This window comes from Myotis lucifugus, unplaced genomic scaffold (genome assembly GCF_000147115.1).
Source record: "Myotis lucifugus unplaced genomic scaffold, Myoluc2.0 scaffold_38, whole genome shotgun sequence".
NCBI lineage: Eukaryota > Metazoa > Chordata > Mammalia > Chiroptera > Vespertilionidae > Myotis > Myotis lucifugus.
Window position 1 is genome coordinate 729841 of NW_005871086.1, and position 22359 is coordinate 752199.

The following is a 22359-nucleotide window of genomic DNA, read 5'->3' on the forward strand; positions in this document are numbered from 1 at the left end:
GGAGAAAGTCTTGGAATGATAGAGGGTCATCAGATCATCTCAATCAACTATCTCACCGATGAAGGAGCTGGAGGTCCTGAAAGATGAAGTGCCCTTCCCAGCGCTACCAAATGAGTGGCAGAGCTGGGGCCAGGAGCTTCCTGACTTTCAACCCATCCTTTTGGTTTAGTGCCAGGCTGAAAGGGAAGGAGAAAGTTTTTCCACGGAAGCAGAGCACAGTGAGTGTGTCTCTGTTTGTGGTTTAAGCGGTGCATGAACATTGCCTTCAATAATTCCCTTCTAATCCTTCTGATAACATTTAAGAGAAAGTCTCCTATGAGAGCAAGAAAGTAAAGTCTTTGTTTCTCCTCCCATTTCCAATAGAGACAACAGAACTCACATTCAGTTTTCAACGGAAAATAATTCTAAATCGAAGTTTTAAACATTGGATGACATCATATTTATTTTTACTTCTATTTTTAAGTGACACTCATAATCTTTGAAATATGGTGTTAACCAGTTTCATTTGCAAAGTATTATTTGAACTAAATGAGTGCATGCATATTGAGTAAATTATATTTATATACTACTGGCAATAAGTGGGTTTTGCAACAATTGTCGATGTATTAGACCCATCTCAGCATCTCTACCTCTGTGATCTGTGTGGTTTCACTGCCTTTGAGATAAAATGCTCTGCAAAGTGGCAAAAGACACTTAGGCTTCTAGAATCTGTGCTGCCAATGGAAACTCCTGAAAGGTGTGTCCCTCTGCCTCCAAGGGGGAGCCTGGGCCACCAGCAGAGCTCACCCTTTCCACGGTGGAGATCCCTTCATCCACCCCTTCCATAAAGCTAACAAAACATTGATTCTTGAACCCAGGAGAACACTGTCCAGCAAGCAGTTGACGTGGGCCCCAGGGAGCAAATATACAAATATTTATTTATCCAGGAAGTCATTTCTCTTTTGTAGGCCCTCAGCGGAGCCTCTCCCATTGAGATGAAAGGATTACCGTGTGATTATTCATTAACAGTTGCAGATCCAAGCTTTGGAGTGAGAGGGTGGGGGTGGCAGCAGGAGCCAAGGCTGGCAGAAACATTTCGTGCTGACCAAGGTGACTGACCACAGATTTTGCAAGCTCTGAATCCAATTAAGTTGCAAAAGTGCTTTCCCTCAAGAAGGTGCAGACCCTGCAGCTGGCCAGCCCCACTCAAGGAGGCCTGGGGAAGGGGTTCCTACGGTTGTGTATTTGATCCTACTCATTCACCACAAGTCCTCCCAACTACCAGGGTCTTCAGAGCTGTTTTATGCATGAAGCACTACCGGCTCAGTGCCTAGAGTCTGGGAAGTTTTCAAGGGTCTATAATATTTGAGACAGGGGAAAAAAATCTTGGCTTCAGTACTGGGAAAGGCAACTAAAGAATCAAATCTTATATAATAAAAGCCTAATATGCAAATTGTCCCCTCGGGCAGTCATTCAACTGGGAGTTCGACCACTCCCTATGACGTGTACTGACCACTAGGGGGTGGCACGGAACATGGCGGGTGTCAGCGACGCTCTGTGACCTCTCACTGGCTACCTGGGGGCAGGGGTGACCGGGATGGAGATGCAGTGAGAATGTGGGGTGTCCACTGAGCTCGCTCTCACTCCCCTGGGAAGCTCCTGTGCTCAGGTGCCAGGCGCCCACAAGGAACCTGCCCCACACTTGCACGGCCTCTTCCAGGTGAGCTGGGCCGCAGCTGCAGGACCTGTGGGTTAACACAGGAGCCGGTCTGTGAGGCTGGCCGGGAGAGAGCAAGCTGCCCACCGGGCTTCCATGCAGCACTGCTGGGCGGCCCAGAGGCCCAAGCTGTGCCTCAGCCCATGGCGTCTGGCCACGCTCACCGCATCTCCACATGGGGACTGGGGCGCTATGACTCAGGCGGAGGGGGTGTGTGTGAGGGTCTGAGGGTCCAGGTGCTGCCCAGAGATCAGCTGGGACCTGCCCTTCTATACCAGACGCTTGTGCTTCAATCGCCGGCCAGGCCTAGGGACCGCACCTGTGCACAATTTCGTGCACCGGGCCTCTAGTTTAACATATTTACCTACCAGCTACCACAGTAACATAAAGTAGATTTACTTATTTATTTATTTTTGTGAAATGCTGCACAAATTTGCTTGCCATCCTTGCACAGGGGCAATGCTGATCTCTGTGCCATTCCAATTTTAGTACACGTGTTGCCAAAGCGAGCGCAATTTTATGTATTTTGGAATTTGGCACACATGAGTTTATTACTTTGGAATCTTAGGTTAGATTTTTATTATTTTACAGGAATTCTCAAGTACCATAATTGCAGAAGGAACAGTGCCCATCATAAACTGTAGTCAAATCATTTCAGAAGTAAGACTTATTAAAATAATTTCTGTGTGAATGATACTGAGTGAAAAATACAAATTTTATATATTTTATATATTTAATGTGGTGTGATGAAATGATAAAGTACCTAGTGTGTTTTGGTGGTATTAAACATGGCCTTCAACATAATATATGTCACATTAAGGACAGGTTGATACAGGGCTCTACAACAGCAGCAGAAGGGAAGGAATAGTGCTAACCACTATTTAAAAACATACTAGAGGCCCAGTGCACAAAATGCATGCACTCAGGGGGGTCCCTCAGCCCGGCCTGGGACCTCTCACAGTCTGGGAGCCCTGAGGGGATGTTCCATGGGGAGGGGTCCTAAGCCATCAGTAGGACATCTTTAGTGCTGCCACTATACTGGCCAGCCTTAAGCCCGGCTTCTGGCTGAGCAGTGCTCCCCTTTGGGAGTGCACTGACCACTAGGGGGCAGCTCCTGCGTTGAGCATCTGCCCCCTGGTAGTTAGTGTGCATCATAGCGAAGGGTCAGTCTGCCTTTCAGTTTATTTGCATATTAGCCTTTTATTATATAGGATAATATGTGCTTGACACAGTGCTAGTTAATAGCAGTCATTAAAATGTGTTTATTGTATGCCAAGACATTGTGCTTTATATATAATTTATATACAAAACAATATTATGTGTTCCATGTTATTATCCCTATTTTACAGGAAAAGAATCTGAGGCTTAGCGAGGTTAAGGTCACAGATTTAGTAAGTGGCAGGGCCAGGATTGAAAATGAGGTAGGTTTGGCTCCAAAGTTTTGTTGTCCCTCTCTGCCACACTGCTTTTCTGTTTATTAATAGCTGCCTTATGGGCTGGGAGTCACCTTGTGACCAAATTCTATTCTAAGACACTGGTCTTCCTATTGTCTCCTGGACATGTGCTGTGCCCTTCAACTTTACTTCTGTGGGTGTTCTTTGCCTTGTCTCTTTCCTGAGAGCCTCCCTCAAATGTTATCTATCCGTCAGAGCTCAGCTGTATCATATCATCTTGATATGTATGAGCCTTTCTGTACAACTCGACCTCAGGCTAATCCCTCCAGAACATAACTTCCTTCAGCATTAACTCCTGGTGCCATTCAGGTGGGTACCTTGTTTTCTTATTTAACTCTTATGTGAGTTACGGTAAACTTGTAGTTCAGGACTCTGGCCTGTTGGCATTTCTCTAGCTCCTCAGTGCCAGCAGCGAGAGCTCACGGGGACACCCAGTGAATGCTCTGGTCTTCTCAGTCTCCACATCACTAACACAAAGAGTTTCAGTGTAATGATTTCTAAAATGCCTCCTGGCTCTAACTCTCTGAAACAAGAAGAAACATCGAAGTGCTAGTAGCAAGATGAGAATGTAAGGAGAGAACCTACAGGAAGACCCTGAAGGTAGCTGAAAAGAGGGGCAGTAGATAATAAGCAATGATTTCCAAAGGCCAGTATTTTTGTGTGAGGGTGCCACAAAAGTCTGTCTGGGTTGCTGGCCTGAAGGACAGAAGCACCATGAGGTAGTCTTTGAGCTGCAAGGGCCACCCCCAGTGTGGTTGTCAGGCTTCACCCTGCATACAGCCTCCTGGCGGTGAGAGGCAGAAAGCTCAGGAAGAGGGAGGGGTTCTGGAGGAGCAGGGCTGGTGCTGGAGGGGCCAGGGCACTGCAAATGGCAGGAGGGGCTCAGGGGAAAATGAGGTGTGCTTCTTCTACTAGTAAACCTCAGTGTGGATCCTGTATGAGATTGTCCAGCACAGGCTCCTGGTCCCTCAGGAGAGGGCAGAGGCTGTGTAGGAGAACAGGTTCAGGTGTGACCGATGCGCCGAAAGCTACGCTGCTGTGATAAGGTGCTATGAAGGGGTCTGAGAAGAACTGTTTTTGGTGCTGTTTTCCGTAGGTGCCAAGGCTGAGCCAAGCTGGGATGTGGAAGCCTGGAAGTAAAATTCACCCAGAGAAAAGCTGAATGAAGGGATAACATTGGCTTCAGGAGGCAGGTGGCTGGTGATGGTATTCTGTTGCCCTGGGCACAGCATGGAAGATTTTCAGCTAACTTTCTGCCAAACAGCTCCTACCTCCATGATGGACACATGGGGCCAGGACAGGTGACTTACTCCTAAGGTGGCTTACCTTGATATTTCTGCATTTGACTAGCTCCGGCTGAGAGACATTCTTGTAATACTAATTCAAAAAATGAGACCAAGCTTGTGAATATTTAGCTCCCCAGTTACTTGGTGAGTATGTAGAGCAATATCCCTGGGAGAGAGAGAAGAGAGAAAAGAAGAGAACAGCATGAACGTCTAGGAAGCTGGGTAAAGGTGAGCTCAGGCTGGCAAAGCCCAGAGGGTAAAAAGGGAGAGGGGACTGCAGGGTGGCGTCCTGTTCCTGAGTAGCTCTGGAGAACAACAGGGCTACCTTGCCCTGGCTTCTCTGAATGCCCTCCTTGTTCTTTTTGTTGGGATCTGGGGTCTTGGCAATGAATCAACAACCAGGTCAGGGGAGCTGGGTTGGTCTAAGATTGAGGTAGGAGCCTTGTTAGAAGCTTCCACAGGGAATCTCTCTGGGAGCGATTCTCCTCCAAGTGGTGTCCCGGGCCCTGAAGGCTGATGGCTGAGATATCCTGGAGTCTGGTTTGTGAACCCTGAGCCTCAGACACGATCCCATGAAGTTCAGTGGCCACACTCCTTCTGGGAAGCCTCCTCTGTTCCCAGGTTCATTTTTCTTTACTGTGTAAAGGTTCTTTGGGGCCTTCTCAGGGAGCCCAATTCTTTTCTTTATATATATTTTATATTTTTATTGATTTCAGAGAGGAAGAGAGACATAGAAACATCAGTGATGAGAGAGAATTACTGATTGGCTGCCTCCTGCATGCCCTCTACTGGGGATCAAGCCCACACCCCCAGCATGTGCCCCAACTGGGAATCAAACCATGACCTCCTGGTTCATAGGTTGATGCCCAACCACTGTGCTACACTGGCTGGGCTCAGGGAACCCAATCCACTGTGGTCTTGCCTCAGTGGGTGGCCTGTCTCCCCTTATTCCTGACTGTAGGATCTGTCCTCAAGGGTAGTCTTCACTCCAACAAGAGGGAGGCATGTGGCTCTGCGTACATGGGTTTTGTCGCCTTTAACTCACTACAAGCCTGCGTGCAGCATTCGGACCTCCCAGGGATGACAAAGACAACCATGATAAAAACAACCATGCTAAGCTATACTAGGGCTCTATGTTTCAGTCACTGTTCCAAGTGCTCTATGTCTATTCTCTCTCTCTCTTTCTTTTAGCATCTGAAGGACTTTCCTACTGCCCTTGCCCCATGATTATCTTATTCTCTTTCCTCAGTTCTTGAAGAGAAATACTGGTCAGAGACACACCCACATAGACAAAATGAAGACAAACCTCATCAAGGCCCATGTACTCCTGCCTAGGCTGAATGCAGATGTGTGGAAAAATTGAAATAGCTTTTTTCTGTTTTTACAATTTGAAATGTTTTTGTCTGACCTTGAGCCTTACTTTATCTATTCTTGGCTAGGACCTTTTTTTGGCAAGAGGAATGAGGAAGAGTTTGATCTTCTTTGTTTAAATTTTTTGTTCTTCTGTCATGGAAGTCAGGCCTGCTTCCTCCATCATAGGTGCTGCCAGTCGACATTTGACACTACAGTAATAAATATAAATGATAACACCTCTCAAACTTTCCCTACATGCCAGCCACTGTACTAAGTGCTTTATGAAGTAGGTTACCTTGATATAGATGAGGAAATTCCCATCTCCCTAAGTCAAGAGGACTTTGCATCATAGTGTGTATTTCCATTATGGGTAGGACTTTCTACAGAGCTTCATTAGCAATATTTTCTCGTGTCCCTGTGGCTTCATGAAGTCTCCAAAGCTTACTGGCTTTGGAGTCCTGCACAGGTAAACATCCTGGTAGGAGCTGTAACTGCTCTTTTGACCTCTCCAATGATGAAAGGGGGGCAGGAGAAGGACTTTAAAAGAGTGACGATCTGAAGTCTTTGAAGCTCTTTTGGAGGCCTGGTTGTGTGGGAGCAGAGGAGAAATGTGATGAAATGGGTCCAGGCTCTCTCAAAGAGAAGGCTTCCTGGGTGTTGCTGCTGGTGGTGTTTTCTGCCGCTGTAGGTCTAGGGTTATCCTCTGGAGCCACAGACACCATGAAGAGGGCAAACGGAACCCATGTGAGAAGGTCCTGATCTCAAGGGCATGACCCTTCTTCTTCTTTTTTTTTTAAATTAAAAAATTGATTTTAGGGAGAGAGAGAGAGAGAGAGAGAGAGAGAGAGAGAGAGAGAGAGAGGTGAGAGAGAAACACTAGTTGCCTCCCATACACAACCTGGATATGTGCCCTGACTGGGACTCGACCCTTTGCCCTTCGGTGCATGGGCCGATGCTTCAACTGAGCCACACTGTCAATTGGCCGTCTTCACAGTGAGTGTGGTTCATTTACTTCAGAGTGTGGAGACTTTGGGGGAAGCAGTGTCAAGTAGAAAAGTCTCCTGCCTATTCTACTTCAGTCTCACACCTAGGAAAGCTAACTCATTATAGCTCCAGTTCTTAGGTTAATTTCTTTACTGGATTTTATTTCTGCTCCTTAGGGCCAGGTCGAAAGAATTCTTTACAGCTTTCTATACAAGGTTGGTCAATACATCCCTAAATATTCTCTTTCCCTTTCCAAGCACCCACCTCCAGCAACAAAAATGTCTCATAACTGTCCAACTGGCATGGCTCAGTGGTTGAGCACAGATAGACCTATGAACCACGTGCCTGGGTTGTGAGCTTAATCCCCAGTGGTGGGCAGGAGGCAGCCGATCAATGATTCTCCTCATTGATGTTTCTATCTCTATCTCTCTCTCCCTCTCCTTTTCTCTCTGAAATCAATAAAAATATATTTTTAAAGAAATGTCTCATGACTAACCAGTCTTCTCTTCCTATTTTTCAGTTTTAAGGTAGTAATGCATCAGGTTCAGCCAGCCTTGGTGTCTGGCTTAAACCTGTTATTCATTTTGGACCTCAGCCTTGACCTTTGGGAGGCTGAATAGTCAAATGCCTATTTCTTTAAAAAAATTTTAAAAAATTGATTTTTAGAGAGAGGAAGGGAGAGGGATAGAAAGATAGAAACACCGATGAGCGAGAAACATCAGTGATTGGCTGCCTCCAGCATGCCCCCTTCTAGGGATGGAGCCCACAACGCAGGCATGTGCCATGACTGGGAATTGAACCGAGATCTCTTGGTTCCTGGGTCAACGCTCAACCACTGAGCCACACCAGCCAGGCTGTATGCCTATTTCAGCATTATTCCTGGCATCCCAAATTTGGTTGTGATCAAGATCATGTGAAGAAATGGGTGACTGTCAAACCTAATCAGTTAAAGCATCAGAAATGAGAACAAGGCAGGTCATTTCAATTTATTATTAACATCTGAACAGTCACTTTCAAATAGTGGTGAGCATTCTAGATGAAACTTGGAGTGAAATTTTCCTTATGAACTTTTCAAAATGTTGAAATTCTATCACTCAGTGGAAGCATAAATATATATTATTTTAAGAAAAATGCTGTAATAAGTTAATGGTTATGAAGGCTTATACACAAAACAATTATGAATTTTCACATAGTTAAAAAATTAGGAAAATTAGTTGACAATGTAAATAATAGGAGAGAGTGTGTAAGGTTCTTTAGGAAGAACCTATGTGCCTTTTGAGCCAAAAGTATTTATAACAACTTAATATGTAGTATAAGTACTATTTCATTTAGCAAATAGTATAAGGTAGAACAATAAAAATAGATTATATGATAATTCTATCTATAATTTCATTATATAACCTTTGTAGACTTAATTGCTGTATTAGCATTTATCATGTTAAATAAAACAATCCATAAGCACTGTAATTTTTTTTTATTGAGGTATAATTTACATACAGTGAGTACACATTACGAGTACAGCTCAATGAGTTTTCACAAAGTAAACATATCCAGACCAAGGAAGAACCAAGTCCAGCTTACCTTTTACTCTTTCTCAGTCAGTACTCCCCAAGGTGATTTTTACCTCTGTCACCACAGATTACTTTTTAATTATGTTTAATTTTTAGTTATTTAATACTGTTTGGGTCAGGAGTCTTTCAAGAAAAAAGTCCTATTTGGAAATTCTTCTCATTTGAGCCTTAAAGGCATAATTTTAACAAGTTAAAAATTTTGTGATGACGATGTCTTCAAAACCATAATATCCATATGGAAAATCATCAGTAAAGAATATATGAAGAGTTGTGAAAAAAGAAGAAAGTGAAGAGAAAATCAGCTACCCCCAAATATCTTGTACCTCAGTTGAAAATCTACTTAAAATGATAAATGTATAGTATAGTCTCTATAGGATGTATAGATTTTACACTTAGCCATTTGACCACAATGTATATTTCATTCAACCCTCTGTGGTATATTTAGTGCATCTCTACTTTCACGACTTAACTTATTGGCCCCACACTCTGCTTGAGTTGTTCAATGTTTTTTTTTCTCCTTTCTGTTGATCATCCCTTCCCTACCTTCTCTCCTCATGGTCTCAAACCACCCAGCCCACCTAGCAGGACTCTGCCTGCAGACTCTTCTTCTAGCTGACTCCTGTGTCATTTTTAAATCTCACTGCAACCTATTCGGTAGGTGATATTACTCCCATTTTGCTATGTGGAAACACAGCTGCAGAAAGGGGAGTTGGCTCGAGGTCTGTAGCCATGAGCGGCTGACCCCAGATTTACACCCAGTTCCATATGGCTCCAAAGCTTCCTCTAACTCTGGTAAGAGGAAAAAGAAGCACTATACTTGTTAGGAGGATTAGGTAGAGGGTAGACTCCCTAGCTGGGGAGGGAAGATCTAACACTCAGCTGGATGCTGAAGCAGGGCGGGCAGGTAAAGGCATGGTGCCATTGGTCTGGCATTGAGATAAAAGGAGAGAGAAGGGGCTGCAGGCAATGTGGGAGGGACTATCAGGACCAGGCAACACAAAGCCATAGCTTCTCCAGCTCTGCTCACCGGGAGGGAGAAATGAGGTCTGCAGCCCAGGGGGACAGGGAGGTGGCATTTCCATATCTCAACCTCAACGGCCTGGGCTGACTGCCAGAGTGGAGAGCCAGGGAAGCACCGAGGCAGGAGAGATGATTATCAGGAGGAAGGAAGCTCTGGCAGCTCCCACCAGCCTGTTTGTGACAAGTAGGCTCTGGGCCACGGAAGTCCCTTGAGGTCAAGGGAAATGTGACCTAGAGCAGGGGGTGAAGCTGGGGTACTCCCTCACCTTACACCTTCAGGAGGAGGGGGTCTAGCTAGAGACAGCCCAGGGACCAGGTGGGAAAAGCAATGGGCTGGAGAAGGGGGAGGACAATTAGAGAGGCAGAAAGAATGAATTGAGATCCTGGAGTACCTCCTAAACAGTCTCTTGGCTAGAGAGGTAATGACCTTTATTGCGGTCAACACAGAGCAATTGGCTCTCCAGAGCTCTCAGGGTACATTTCTTCATGGGTGAACTCTTACCTAGTTCTCTTGTCGCTGCCGAGGTCTCCTTTTTGTGCCCAATGGTAAAGTAGAAAGTGCACTGTACGGAGAGGAGGAGGCTTAGGTTCAAGTCCAGGTGCTGCTACTAACCAATTTCACAAGCTCTTTAATTAACCAAGCTTTCTGAAACCTCAATTTCCTCATCCCTAAAGAAAGCAAATCATCAAGTCTGTCACAAGGGACTCGTGTGGCTGCTCTATGAAAAACATGAAATACTATGACATTTGTCTTAGGAACCAGAACAGCTCTGTCCATAAATCCCACCCGCCTCTTGTGTCCATTTCCTCCTCTTGTCATGCTGCCATGATAGACAGGGCAGAGAAATGCACAGGCACAGGCCAGAGAACCCCTCCCCTCAGCGTGCTCAGCTTCTCTCTTGGGATACGTTTCTGGGAAAACAGCAACAAAAAGATAGAAGACCGCCTCTTCTGGAGTTTAGCCCACCAAGCTGCCCCTCAGAAAAGCCTGAGCTGGGAGAGGACCCAAGAAACGAAAGGAAGAGAACCTTCTGGGCATAGGAGCAGCAGCACAGAGGCCTGGAGAGGAAAGGAAACCCAGAGTGAGAAAGGCTGGAAAGCTAAACGACTTTGTCCAAGTGCACAGGAACCAGGTGGACTTTTTCCGCATCCCCTTTCTGAGGAGGGTTACAGGCTATGATGTAAGAAGCGTGCAGTGCGTTCTCTTTGTAATTGCAGTTTGGGTACTTCCCCGAGGTGAGCTCACACGTGGTCAGGGACACAGGCCCCTTGCTCTGGTGGCAGTTTTTCTGGCCGTTCTTGCAGGCTATGGTGGGGTTCTGGCAGGTGGCGGCCACACTGGAGAAGGATTCATGCAGGAAGGTGTTGAGGCGTTTGCAGTGATTTGTGTGTTTGTTGATGTTGCTCATCGCCCCTTTGCATGCCTGGGGGCTGGGCTGCACGTGCTGAATTTCAAACCACTGAGCTGAGGTCATGTGTTTGGGCTTGGCGCTGACTGGGACCTGAGCCACCCACAGGCCCAGCAGCAGGAGCAGCACCAGGGGGCAGAATCTTGCTCTGGCTGGGGCCATGTCTCTTGGGGGGAATAGTCAAAATGGAGGGCGAGGTCCCTGGGGACAGAGAGCAGGCAGGGTTTAGTTGAGACATGAGCCTCCTTATCCCTCCTGCTTCTAGCTAATCACCATTTTCCTTTCCTTTCTCACCCTGGTTCTCATCCCTTCCTCCCCGTCTTGTGCCACACCTACTGTGACCCCAGCCCCTAACCCTATGCCCCCATCTCTCTCACCTTGTACCCCTATCTTCCTTCATTATGCCCCTCTTGCTTCCCACTTTGTTCTATCTTCTCTCTCAAGTCCCGTCCTGTTTGTACCTACCCCTTTCTCTGTGCCTCAGACTCTCCATGACCCCATCCCCATCTCCTCTGTATCCTCATTTTGTGCCTCCACCCCCAGCATCACTTTTTCTTTCCCCTGTGTGTGTCCCCCCAACCCCTCTACATTGAATCGTCCTTTGTCCATCTTATCGCTCACTCCATGTGCTCTCATCTTGTCAGAGCCCATCCGTTCTCTATTCCATCTCCTCACCTCTTCAGTGGGTCCTTGCGCTGCTGCTGCTGGGCCACTCCTGCTCAGTGGACTGAGGATGCACGTCTCACGGCTGGGCCTCAGCTCTCTGAGGGCCTCTGCTCAGGCCTGGCTCCTTAAAAGCGGGCCTGGGCTACATTGCGTCAGTTTGGGGGCGGGCTGGGGAGCAGTCATGTATCAGGAAATGAATCAGGTGCGCGCCTCTCCGCTTACATATCCCAAATAAGCTGATAGCTATGGAGCTAGTGTACCTGCCTAAACTTGTTGGGCAGTGAGGAATCTTGAATCTTCACACTCAAAGACTAGACTTGGCCTCTGGCCACGTGGTTTTATTGACTCTAATAAAGCACTTGACCCAGGTGTTAACCCAAAATGAATTTCAGGGAGAGCTGTCATTTATCTCCTCACTTATATACACTCTGGTTCAGGATTCTGGGAACAACCAACTACTGTGGTGATAAGAATTGCTTTTTCTCTGACCTGAGCTACAGAAAGAATAGCCTGTCATCAGGATTTTCTGCTTATTTTTCAGAGGAGATAGAGAAGACAGAGAAGTGGACAAATGATCACAGTCACCGTGGCCAGCACCATCCCAACCCAGCTATTCCACGGTGACTTATTCCTCTGGCTCTCTCACCTCCAGGTGCTGAGCAAGGCCACCTGGATCTACCTGAAGGAGGCACCCAACACCTCTTACCCTTCACTCTTCCTCTCCCTACTTTATTAAACTTTGTAAAACTTAAACATTGTCCAAATTTGAAAGTGCTGTTGGCGGTGGTGCCTTGGGCCTTCCTTTGCCGTGTGATAGTGACATCTGTGTAGAAAACTTGGATCAGTGCCGCTCTGGGGGCTCCAGTGAGCTTGGCCTGTAGCGCTCAGAAGAACTGGGACACTGAGGCAGGGAAGCATCACTCTATGGTTGGGAAGGCCTGGAAAACTGAGATGAACAGTATTTTTGTTCTCAGGATTCACCTGTAAGTAGTAGGTGATCTCAGAATACTGAGTTCATGCTCATTCATGTAGTCAAGAAATTTTTATTGAGCCCTTGCTATGTGCCAAAGTGCTTGGAATATATCAGTGAACAAAAAAGAGACAAAAATCCCTATCTTTGTGGAGCTTACATTTCATTGAGGGAAAGACAGTAGAAATATATAGCCTTTGTTCAAAGTGATAGTTGCGAAGGAAAAAAGTAGAACAGGATGGAAGTTGGTAGGCAGCGATTTTTAAATAAGGTCATTGCAGTAGGTGATTCTGGGACAAAGACTTGAAGGGGAGTGAGTTTGTGCTTGCCTCGGGAAAAGGCTCCAAGTAGGGAGAACCGCACTGTAAAGGCCCCAACACAGACAGACATGCCTGGGTGCTGGAGGACATCCAGGGTCCAGTGTGGCTGAGCAGGGACCAGAGGCCGGACCATGGCAAACCTCAGAGGACTGAGGTTCTGCTCTGTGCACTGAGGAGCCCTGGGAGGGTTCTCAGCAGAGGAGTAAAAGGCCTATCTGTTTAAAGATCCCCTGGCTGTTGTGTGGATTGCAACCATAGAGAGGCCACGTAAACCATCTTGATCATAAGGTATGAGTTCTGGTCCAGAAGTTAGGATTTGAGTCAGGAAGATTTGGGTGTTTGTTTTGAGGCGAGGGGGACGTCATTTTAGTAAATAGCTCTGTTGTGGGTCCCCACGAAGGAACTTCGGAAGAAAATGTGGTGCTAGAGGTGGGAAACACCACCAGATGGCAACCGAGAGCCAGGAGCAAGTTCCTCACTGCCCACTGGCTCCTCTGGCTCACCTTCAGCGAGGCCTTGGCTCTGGGTACTCACTGCTTTGTTAAGGTGCCTGAATCTCTGCAGTTTGAACTTCTGGATAAGAATTATGCCTCTGCTGCTGTAGAAATGCAAATGTGTGGAGATAATATCCATGGTTTAAAGCAGATTGTGGATAGAAAGCAGATCAGCACAGGCCAGGCCAGCCCTGGGCTGGAGGCTGGAGTTACAGGAGCGGGTGGGAATCCAAGAGCTCATTGAAATTCCTAGCCCAGACTCCTTCTCACTTCGCATCATTCTAGAGTGAGATGTTTCCCAACCACGACTTGCACTGCCATCTGCGCTTGTGTTTTCCTGTCATTGGAATGATCCTAGTTTGCTCAACTCCATTATGCTGGGTTCTCCAGAAGGCTGCCTTGGTGCTATGTGAAGGTAAAATAAACATAGCCCTACTGTCTGAGGTCAAAGGGAAAAGAGCGTATAGGTGTAGGCTTGCATACAAAATCTGGGGAGTTGAACGTACCATCTGCACGATTCAAGCTAAAACCCCTTACTTTGCCTCAATTATTTGGATAAGGCAGGTGATTTTATTTATTTGCCTTAACTATCCAGCTCCCAAGAGCTGCTTCACTTTGCACTTGGTAAGATCAATAAAATATATTTTAAAAAAAGAATAAACATAGCCCTACTGTCTGAGGTCAAAGGGAAAAGAGCGTATAGGTTTAGGCTTGCATACAAAATCTGGGAAGTTGACGTACCATCTGCACGATTCAAGCTAAAACCCCTTACTTTGCCTCAATTATTTGGATAAGGCAAGTGGTTTTATTTGCCTTAACTATCCAGCTCCCAAGAGCTGCTTCACTTTGCACTTGGTAAGATAATTTTGCCCTTTTTCCTTCACTACATGTATGGGGCAAGAGGAAAAGATGGAGGAAGGGGGAGACAAGGTTAGGGAGAACAAAAGAAGTCAGGCATCAGGCTCAAGGCTGGTCAGGGAGTCTGGCAGAAGGGAGGAGAGAAAATTTAGAGAAAGGAGAGCGGAAGACAAAATGGTGGGAGAGAAGACGGGAGGGAAGAAATCCCCTCACACAAGCAGACTTTATCCAGGGTTATGAGGTAGCTAGTTACCCCAGCCTCCTTCTCATTTGATCACCATAATCCAGCCGTGGGCAAACTACGGCCCGCGGGCCAGATCTGGCCCATTTGAAATGAATAAAACTAAAAAAAAAAAAAAAAAAAAAAAAAAAGACCGTACCCTTTTATGTAATGATGTTTACTTTGAATTTATGTTAGTTCACACAAACACTCCATCCATGCTTTTGTTCCGGCCCTCCGGTCCAGTTTAAGAACCCATTGTGGCCCTCGAGTCAAAAAGTTTGCCCACCCCTGCTGACTGCTCTTGGCCCAAGTTCTCCAGGCTACTGGGGTGTGTGTGTGTGTGTGTGTGTGTGTGTTGTGTTGTGTGTGTGTGTGTGTGTGTGTGTGTGTGTGTTTAAAGTCATTGGGGCAGGTATTGTGCAAACCCCAGCAGTGCCAGGTGGACCTCTGCCTGTCTTCCCCATAGGACAACAGCTGCTGCTTCCTCTGGCCTGCGCTGAGAGGGGGTGGGGGCCTGGGAGAGGGCAGGGCTGGGCCTGGAAAGGTGCCCGCCCTTCAGAGCCCAGCCTGCCTCTCTCCCGGAGTTCCACACAGCCTCTGGATACCGATGGAAAGCCCGTGAGAGTTTCCCTCCAAGCAGGAGCAGATCAGAGTTCTGTTATCCTGGTTTTGTTGCTCCCAGGGTAAATAAAGGTAATGGGCTCATTTGTGTAGGCAGGAAAGTGAAACAAACAGCAAGTTAGGGTCAGATGTGAAACTTGCTTTGGGTCTTGGAATTCTCATGACCTTTCCTGAAACAGCTGTGGGTCTAGAGGAGGCAGTACTGACAGAAGGTTGGAATCTTTGGCTCCCAGAACAGTGTGTTTAGTCAAGCCAGGATGTAAGAGAGGGGAACCTGACCTGGGCTTGAGACCTCCCTTATGAGAGGCCATTCATTGTCAGCTCCTCATTTACCTACAGAATAAATTGTAAATTCCTTAGCCTCATAGTCAAGGTCTGCCGCATTTGGCAAACCTGTCTTTCCAACTTTATCTCTGACTTTTCTTCCACTGAGTGCCTCAACCCTCGCCAGGCTGGTTCTCTCTCTCCCTCTTCTCTCTCTCTCTCTTCTCTCCTCTCTCTCTCTCTTCTCTCTCTCCCTCTTCTCTCTCTCTCTTCTCTCCTCTCTCTCCCTCTTCTCTCTCTCTCTCTCTTCTCTTCTCTCTCTCTCTCTCTCTCTCTCTCTCTCACTATACTACTTTTCATAATTCTCTTTATCACCACTTAACTCTTAACAGTTCCTTGAGACCCACCCCAAGGTTTCAGGATGACCCTTACTGCCCAAAATTGCTCCCGATTCTCCCAATTTAGAGGGATCTTTCTCACCTCTAAATTCTTGCCCTAGCTGGTTTGGCTCAGTGGATAGAGTGTTGGCCTGCGGACTGGAGGATCCCGGGTTCAATTCCAGTTAAGGGCACGTGATCAGGTTGTGGGCTTGATCCCCCAGTAAGGGGCGTGCAGGAGGCAGCCGATCAAAGATTCTTTCTCATCATTGATGTTTCTATCTCCCTCTCCCTTCCTCTCTGAAGGCAATAAAAATATATTTAAAAAGTAAATAAATTCTTACCTCTAAATTCCTACATTACTGTCTTTAAAATGTATCATTTTGTGCTTTGAACCGTTGGTTATTTCTTCACATGAATTTATTATTTTCCTTCAATTTAGGCTGTCAATTCCCAGAAGACAAGGACCATCTGTTACGCTTCTTTTAAAAAAATTATTTTAGAGAGAGGAAGGGAAGAAGGAAGGGAAAGAGAGAGGGAGAGAGAGAGAAAGAGAGAGAGAGAGGAGAGATTGTTGCCTCTTGCCTGCAGCCTGATCAGGGACTGAACCCACAACCCAAATATGTGCCCTGATGGTATATGGGATGATGCCCCAATCAACTGAGCCACATCAGCCAAGGCTGTTACACCTCCCATAGGATACAGTATAATGCCTTGCAGATAAGTGACCCAAACCGATTCAGCTTCTGAGTTGGAAGGCATTCACTCTGCCCCTGAATGATCCCAGTCCCAGATGGAATCATGACCAATCCTTAGTGCCAGTGAGCAGATTGAGGAACTGACAATGCAGCTCCTAGGTATTACCACCAAAATTGAGGTGAAGCTATGACAAGAAGTTGAGATGGTTGAAGCCATCCTTTCAGTTCAAGGACAACCCAGGAACTGTCTATGACACAGTGTGCTGTTTGAGTAATTTGAGTTGAGCAGGGCAAAAAGTGATGCCACTGAGATCGAGGTGAGCTCACTCTGGGAAAAGTTTTGGGCGTTCTCTTCAACCCTAGGAAATTACCCCTGAGCCTCCTACTCTAGCCAGTTGTTCTAGAAATGCTTACCCTTGGGGAGGAGTGGAGGAAAAAATGTATAGATGACTACATGCATAGGGTCATCTTTATAAGAAAAGTAATTCAAAATTGTTTCAATGGTGAACTATCAGTACTCCTTTTGCTGGTAGAAAAACCAGTACCATTACAAGCAAAATCTAACAAACATATTTCTAAGTCCTGGATATTTACCAACCCTTTTTAATATATACTAGTAAGGTATAATAAGTAAGTTTGCACTTGTTAGGAAGTCTGATTCTCCAATTGGACCAAATTTTTCAATCTCAGCACTATTTACATTCTAGTTTGGATGATTCTCTATTATGGGATCTGTCTTGTGCAATGTTGGATGTTTGGTGGCATCCCTGGTTTCTACCCACTAGATGCCAGTAGCACTTCCCAGTTGTGACAACCAAAAATGTCTCCAGACATGTCCAAATTGTCCCCTGCTGAGAACTACTGAATTAGACTTATGATCTTGAGCCAGCTGCTGTCCCTCTCTAAAACGTAGTTTCTTCATCTCTAGGATAATTCTTGTGTATGTAAGGTCCAGTGTAATGGGATAACAATTCCATCTCAGGCTGAGGGAGCAGATGAAACCTTGACAAGAATGTCAGAATTGAATGGAAAAAGCAATCCTATGGGGATCAATACTCTAGGATAGGATTTTAAAGACCAGACCACTGAATGGCAGTTTGAAAACCAAAGGCCCATTGCACAATCAGTACTTTTCCTGGCCCTGTGGCTCATTCCTTTGTAACATATGCTCATTTGTGTGTCTTTTCTATTGAGTTGTAAATTTAATCTGGACTGGAACTATCTTATTTACCTTTATATTTCCCCAAAATTTGTCATAGTGCTCTTCCGATGATATTTTAAATAATTATTTAAAAATATTTTAGAGTAATCAACATGGGGCATGGCTAATGATAGAAAGCTTTGTAAAGATGAATTTTAAGTGTTAGATGGCGTTCTAGATTGGCAGAGTGGGGATGGGGACAGACTTGGCTCTTTCGGGGAATGAAAGCTTCTGAAAGAAGCTTTGCAGATATCCAGAAAAAGGTGAGTTGGTATGGAACCTAGGAGACCATCCCCAGTTATCCATTTAAATACTGTTTAATAGTTAGAGGCACTTGCATGCTGACCATCTCATTCTATTCTTATAGCCTCATGAGGTAAGGAAGGTATTAATACCATTTTATAGAAGAGGAAACAGAAACTCAGTAGGTTATCCAATATCAAGTTCCGAACTCTTTCCTCTACAATGTGCTATTCTACTCTAGAAGTGTGTGTGCAGAGGGGAGTGGTGGTGGGTGGGTAGCGAATGAAGAAAGAGGAAGACCAAGAGACATGAAAGTTCCCTTCCTCATAGGGAAGTTGCAGCCTTGAGAAAACAGGAAAGAGGTGGCAGGCTTTGAGGTGGGGACCACATAATATAGTCAGCTTCCTCAAAACAAAGACCTGAATCAGCTAGGCCCCAGTACCTCCATGCATTGGCTCCCATCAGTGTTGGCTTGTAGACCAGCCTGAAGGACACAGATGAGCCACTTGCCTGTGTCGACTTTCCCCTCATTTGCTTGGCTGTGCACACTTCCCTAGAGAGGTCTTCCAAGTAGAGGCTCTTATATAGGATCTCTGGGCGGAGTCTTCCTATGCGCTAGCTCAGTGGAATTGATAGAGACAGGAGTGGGAGGAGGAGACGACATGGACAAGGACATGGGGGTGAGGGGGGCACTGTGGGAGAAGCAGGCAGGCAGGGAGGTGCAGTTGGAGGCATGGCAAGGGCCAGATCATGGAAAGTCTTACATCCTATGAGGTGTAGAGCCTTATTGGAGTTGGAGTGTGTGTGGTGTCCAGGAGAGGGAAGAGACCAAGCAGGGGAAGAAATAGGGGTGGAAGGGATGGGTTTAGGAAAAGTTTAGAAAAGAGTTCCAGGGCTACCTGACCGATGGACTCCTGCTCATTTTGAGTACTCAACATGTGCCAGGCACTGGACTAAAAGCTCTTGATATACATCTTTTTTTAAAAAATATATATATTTTATTGATTTTTTACAGAGAGGAAGGGAGAGGGATAGAGAGTTAGAAACATTGATGAGAGAGAAACATCACTCAGCTGCCTCCTGCACACCCCCTACTGGGAATGTGCCCGCAACCAAGGTACATGCCCTTGACTGGAATCGAACCCAGGACCCTTCAGTCCGCAGGCCAACGCTCTATCCACTGAGCCAAACCGGTTAGGGCTTGATATACATCTTAATGAATGAATTCTAATACTGCCATAGGAATAAAATATTATCCTGATTAACCGATGAGGAAACTGAGGTTTACGGTGCTTTAGTAAACTTAGATTGACGGTGCACAGCCTGCAAACAGCAGAGCAGGATTCAATTTCTGGTCTGTTTTACTCGAAAGCCTTGCTCTTAACCATCATGTAGGTACTGCCTCCTCACAGGTGGGGTTAGAGGGAGGAAGATAACTCAATTTTCTCGTATAGGTAACTGAGGAAGCCGAGATAGACGTTGCAGGAGGAGAAGCAAGTTGTGAAAAGGATGCGTTCAGTTTTGGACTCTAGTCTGTGCTGTCAGAAAGAGCAAGTTAGGGGGACTACGAATGAGTACATCTCTCTGCACCCCCTCCTGAACTACACATTGGCCTTGGAGCACTCAGAGTTCTGCTGTCTGACTCCCTACTTCTGCTCTCCAGGGAGACTGTGGTAGGCTCTCCTGAGAGGAAGCCCACACCTTGGATCATATTCTGCCAGGAGATTTGGCGAAGGGCCTGTGGAAGTCAAGGACTGTGGCTGGCAGGTTTGTTGCTTCTGATGAAGGGGCAGGTGTTAATGAAAAAGGGAGTTAGGAGCCCAGCCCTTTCGCAACATGACAAACAATAGCAAGAATCTGATCCGCTGGGCTCATGTGGGCCACACCCCCTCAGTCCAAACTACACTGTCTACCCAATGGACAATCTGGAGGCTTCAGGGTCATCAAGCAAAAATTTCCAGGTGTGCCCTAACTCCAAAAGGGCCTGAGGTTACAGGTGAGAGATTAGTATGATTGTTATCGCTGTGATTGTTGTGAAGTTGGTGATGGGGACTGTGGGAGGTCCACAAAGACATCTTTGATTATCAGTGCATCATCACTCTGGTGGGAGGCTCTTGCATGTGCGTGGGCTCCTGTGAGTGGGTTGAGAGAGTGGCAGACGCTCTGTTCTCTAAGGGTCGGGAATAAGCATCACTTTGTTCCTCAGAAACAGGACAGTACTTTTCTTCTCACCTATCCGCAAAAACAGGGCCTATCAACATCAAAGAAAACCCAAGAACTTAAGCACTTCTGGCAAGGAGGCTGGAACTAAGTGTTCTTATGACACCAGCAAGGAGGAAACCAGATTGTAATGTCTCTTTCTTCCCATCCATCCAACCCCCATAGCACAGGGGCTCCTCAAAGTCAGGGGACATTCCCTCCTCCCAGCCGGGGCCTTTATCTAGAAACCAACCCAGCCTCTTCTCACCTTTGGGCTGTCCTTGGCCTCAGGCATGAAGAAACCTTGCCTGTTGCCCTGCTCATCTTCCAGATCCTGTCTGTCCTCCACAGCAATCAGAGAATCGTAGCTAGCCTGTTCCTTCTATTGCCTCTGCTTTTCTTTTTCTTTTTTTTTCCCCCCAGAAGGGTTCACTGGGACCAGGGATAATCAAGAAGAATTGCTCACCCAAGGACCAGGTGGACCTCTTATTCTGTAAGTGTTACAGCTCATGACTGGATGAGGCTGAGACCAAGGGAAGGGGGGAATGGCTGAAGGTGGTTGACCAGCTGGGTGATCTGGGGTGTCTCCTCTCTCATGGGCATGAGGTCTAGGGCTGGATGATCTCTGAGGTACACTCCAGCTCTTAGATTTAGGGGAAGGCACACAGGGAAGGCTGGGTACATGCTGGAGGCTCCAGGAAGGGGCAGACAGCCACTCCAGGCCCACCTCTGGTTCCAACCACCTTAACTCTACCAGCAGGAAGAATGGCACCAGCTGTGGCCTGGCTCCTGTTCCTCCAGCTTGTTCAAGGACCAACTCTGGTCATGGACATCAGCATAGAGGTTGCCATCCAGAACTTTCGAACCATGCACATTGACTATCCCAAGGTTAACTACCCAGAGGGTTTCCAGGGCTACTGTAATGGTCTGATGGCCTATGTGAGGGGCAGACAGCAAAGCTGGTATTGCCCAAAGAGGCATTATGTGATACATGCTCCCTGGACGGACATTGAGAAGTCCTGCAAGTACTGCGAGAGCTTCTGTGAGAATTACAATGAATACTGTACACTCTCTGAGGACTCCTTTCCCCTCACAATCTGCTCTCTGGAGACCAAACAGCCACCCACCAGCTGCCGCTACAATAGCACCCTAAACAACCAAAGGCTGTACCTGCTCTGTTCCCAAAAGTATGATGCTAAACCAATAGGTATCATTGGCCTCTACTAGGGAAGGGAGGCTTTCCCTGTGAACCACCCTCTACTGCCACCACGACCAGCCTGTCCCCCTTTTCAAAACTCTGATTCCTGATACAATGCTTCCCCCTGACTTTGAGGGTAGGCAGGGTTCCCTCCAAAGAGACCAGGGAGGTAGAAAAAATGTTCAGAGCTTTAGTCACCATGCAAAATCATACCGTCTTTTAGGCTCTTTCCAGCTTGTTTACCTCTCCTCTTCCGCATCATCCGCCCTCTCCCAGAGACAGTTTTACCCACCCAAGAAGCCGAGTGTGTCCAGTTGGCAGTGCCTGTCCATCCACTGGGCCAGATACTGAATCCTGGATGGAGGCCCAGAGCCTCAGCTCACACCATGGCAACAGGCACCAGCTCGATGTTTCGACTCCCTATCCCCACCACCCTTCTCTTTTCAGTCTTCCCCATTTCCCTATGACTCTCTCCACTCACGCACATAATGGATATCCTAGCTTTAGGGACCTCCCTGAGACCTTTAGGTGAATTTTAGCCTCATATCCCTAGAACCCCCTCGCAGTTCCCTGTCTGCTCCTCTCCATGAAATCATTTTCTTCATGTAACCTGTTCTTTCCTCTCTCCTTCTACCATGGAACCCAGTGTCTCTCCCCTACACTCCCAGCCTCCTTTAGTCACCCTGTCTTCTCCAACTTCTTTTCCACAATTCTCACCTTGGCTCACTGAAGTTTAAAGTTATTTTTTCTGGCCTATCCCCGCTCCTCCCAAGATTCTTGCATCCTGTTCCCAAAGCTCCTCCTGATGTTCTCTAGACTCTAAGATCTGCTGCTGACAAAATAGGTGAGGTGGGCCTAGATGTAGTCACAGAAGGTTTTAAAGCTACATCTGAGTTGTGTAAGCTAGAACCATTGGATGAAACCGGTTAAAGTGTACATGGGACCTCTCTGCACTATTAGTGCATCTTCCTGTGAATCCATAATCATTTTAAAATAAAAAAGATAAAAAACACATCTGACTCAGTTCTGATTTCATTCCTTTTTTCTTAGTGCATTAAAACGACCACTCTGGCCATCTTCCTGGGCTACCTTTAGCTGTCAGTAGGATCTTCTGTTCCAGGTGAACCATGATGGAGGCGTGGAGGGGTAAAACTCACTTCCAGCTGAGTAATGAAAATGGATTCTCCCTCCCCCTAGCTCTGGAACAAACTCATAATAGCAGTCAGACTAAGAAGATCCTTGGCCCACCCTAGC

At 46.5% G+C, this 22359-nt stretch overlaps 2 protein-coding genes and 1 non-coding gene across 3 annotated transcripts; 1 reads left to right on the forward strand and 2 right to left on the reverse strand.

Annotated features, from left to right (window-relative positions):
* Positions 1-2105: 2105 nt before the first annotated feature.
* On the reverse strand, positions 2106-2209 carry LOC111825744. The gene has a single exon (XR_002828935.1). It is a non-coding gene; the product is annotated as a U6 spliceosomal RNA (small nuclear RNA).
* Positions 2210-9760: 7551 nt separating this feature from the next.
* LOC102436641 (ribonuclease 7) lies at positions 9761-11595 on the reverse strand. The gene is made up of 2 exons (XM_023752870.1): positions 11449-11595; positions 9761-10974 (listed from the first exon to the last, which is right to left on the reverse strand). Exon 2 carries the CDS (start codon positions 10933-10935, stop codon positions 10465-10467), a length of 471 nt encoding a protein of 156 aa, XP_023608638.1. The 5' UTR covers positions 10936-10974; positions 11449-11595; the 3' UTR covers positions 9761-10464.
* An 8767-nt stretch (positions 11596-20362) lies between these two features.
* Positions 20363-22026, forward strand: RNASE13 (ribonuclease A family member 13 (inactive)). Its single transcript, XM_023752830.1, has 2 exons — positions 20363-20400; positions 20665-22026. The coding sequence occupies exon 2, from the start codon at positions 20673-20675 to the stop codon at positions 21132-21134; it is 462 nt and encodes a 153-aa protein (XP_023608598.1). The 5' UTR covers positions 20363-20400; positions 20665-20672; the 3' UTR covers positions 21135-22026.
* The last annotated feature ends 333 nt before the right edge of the window (positions 22027-22359 follow it).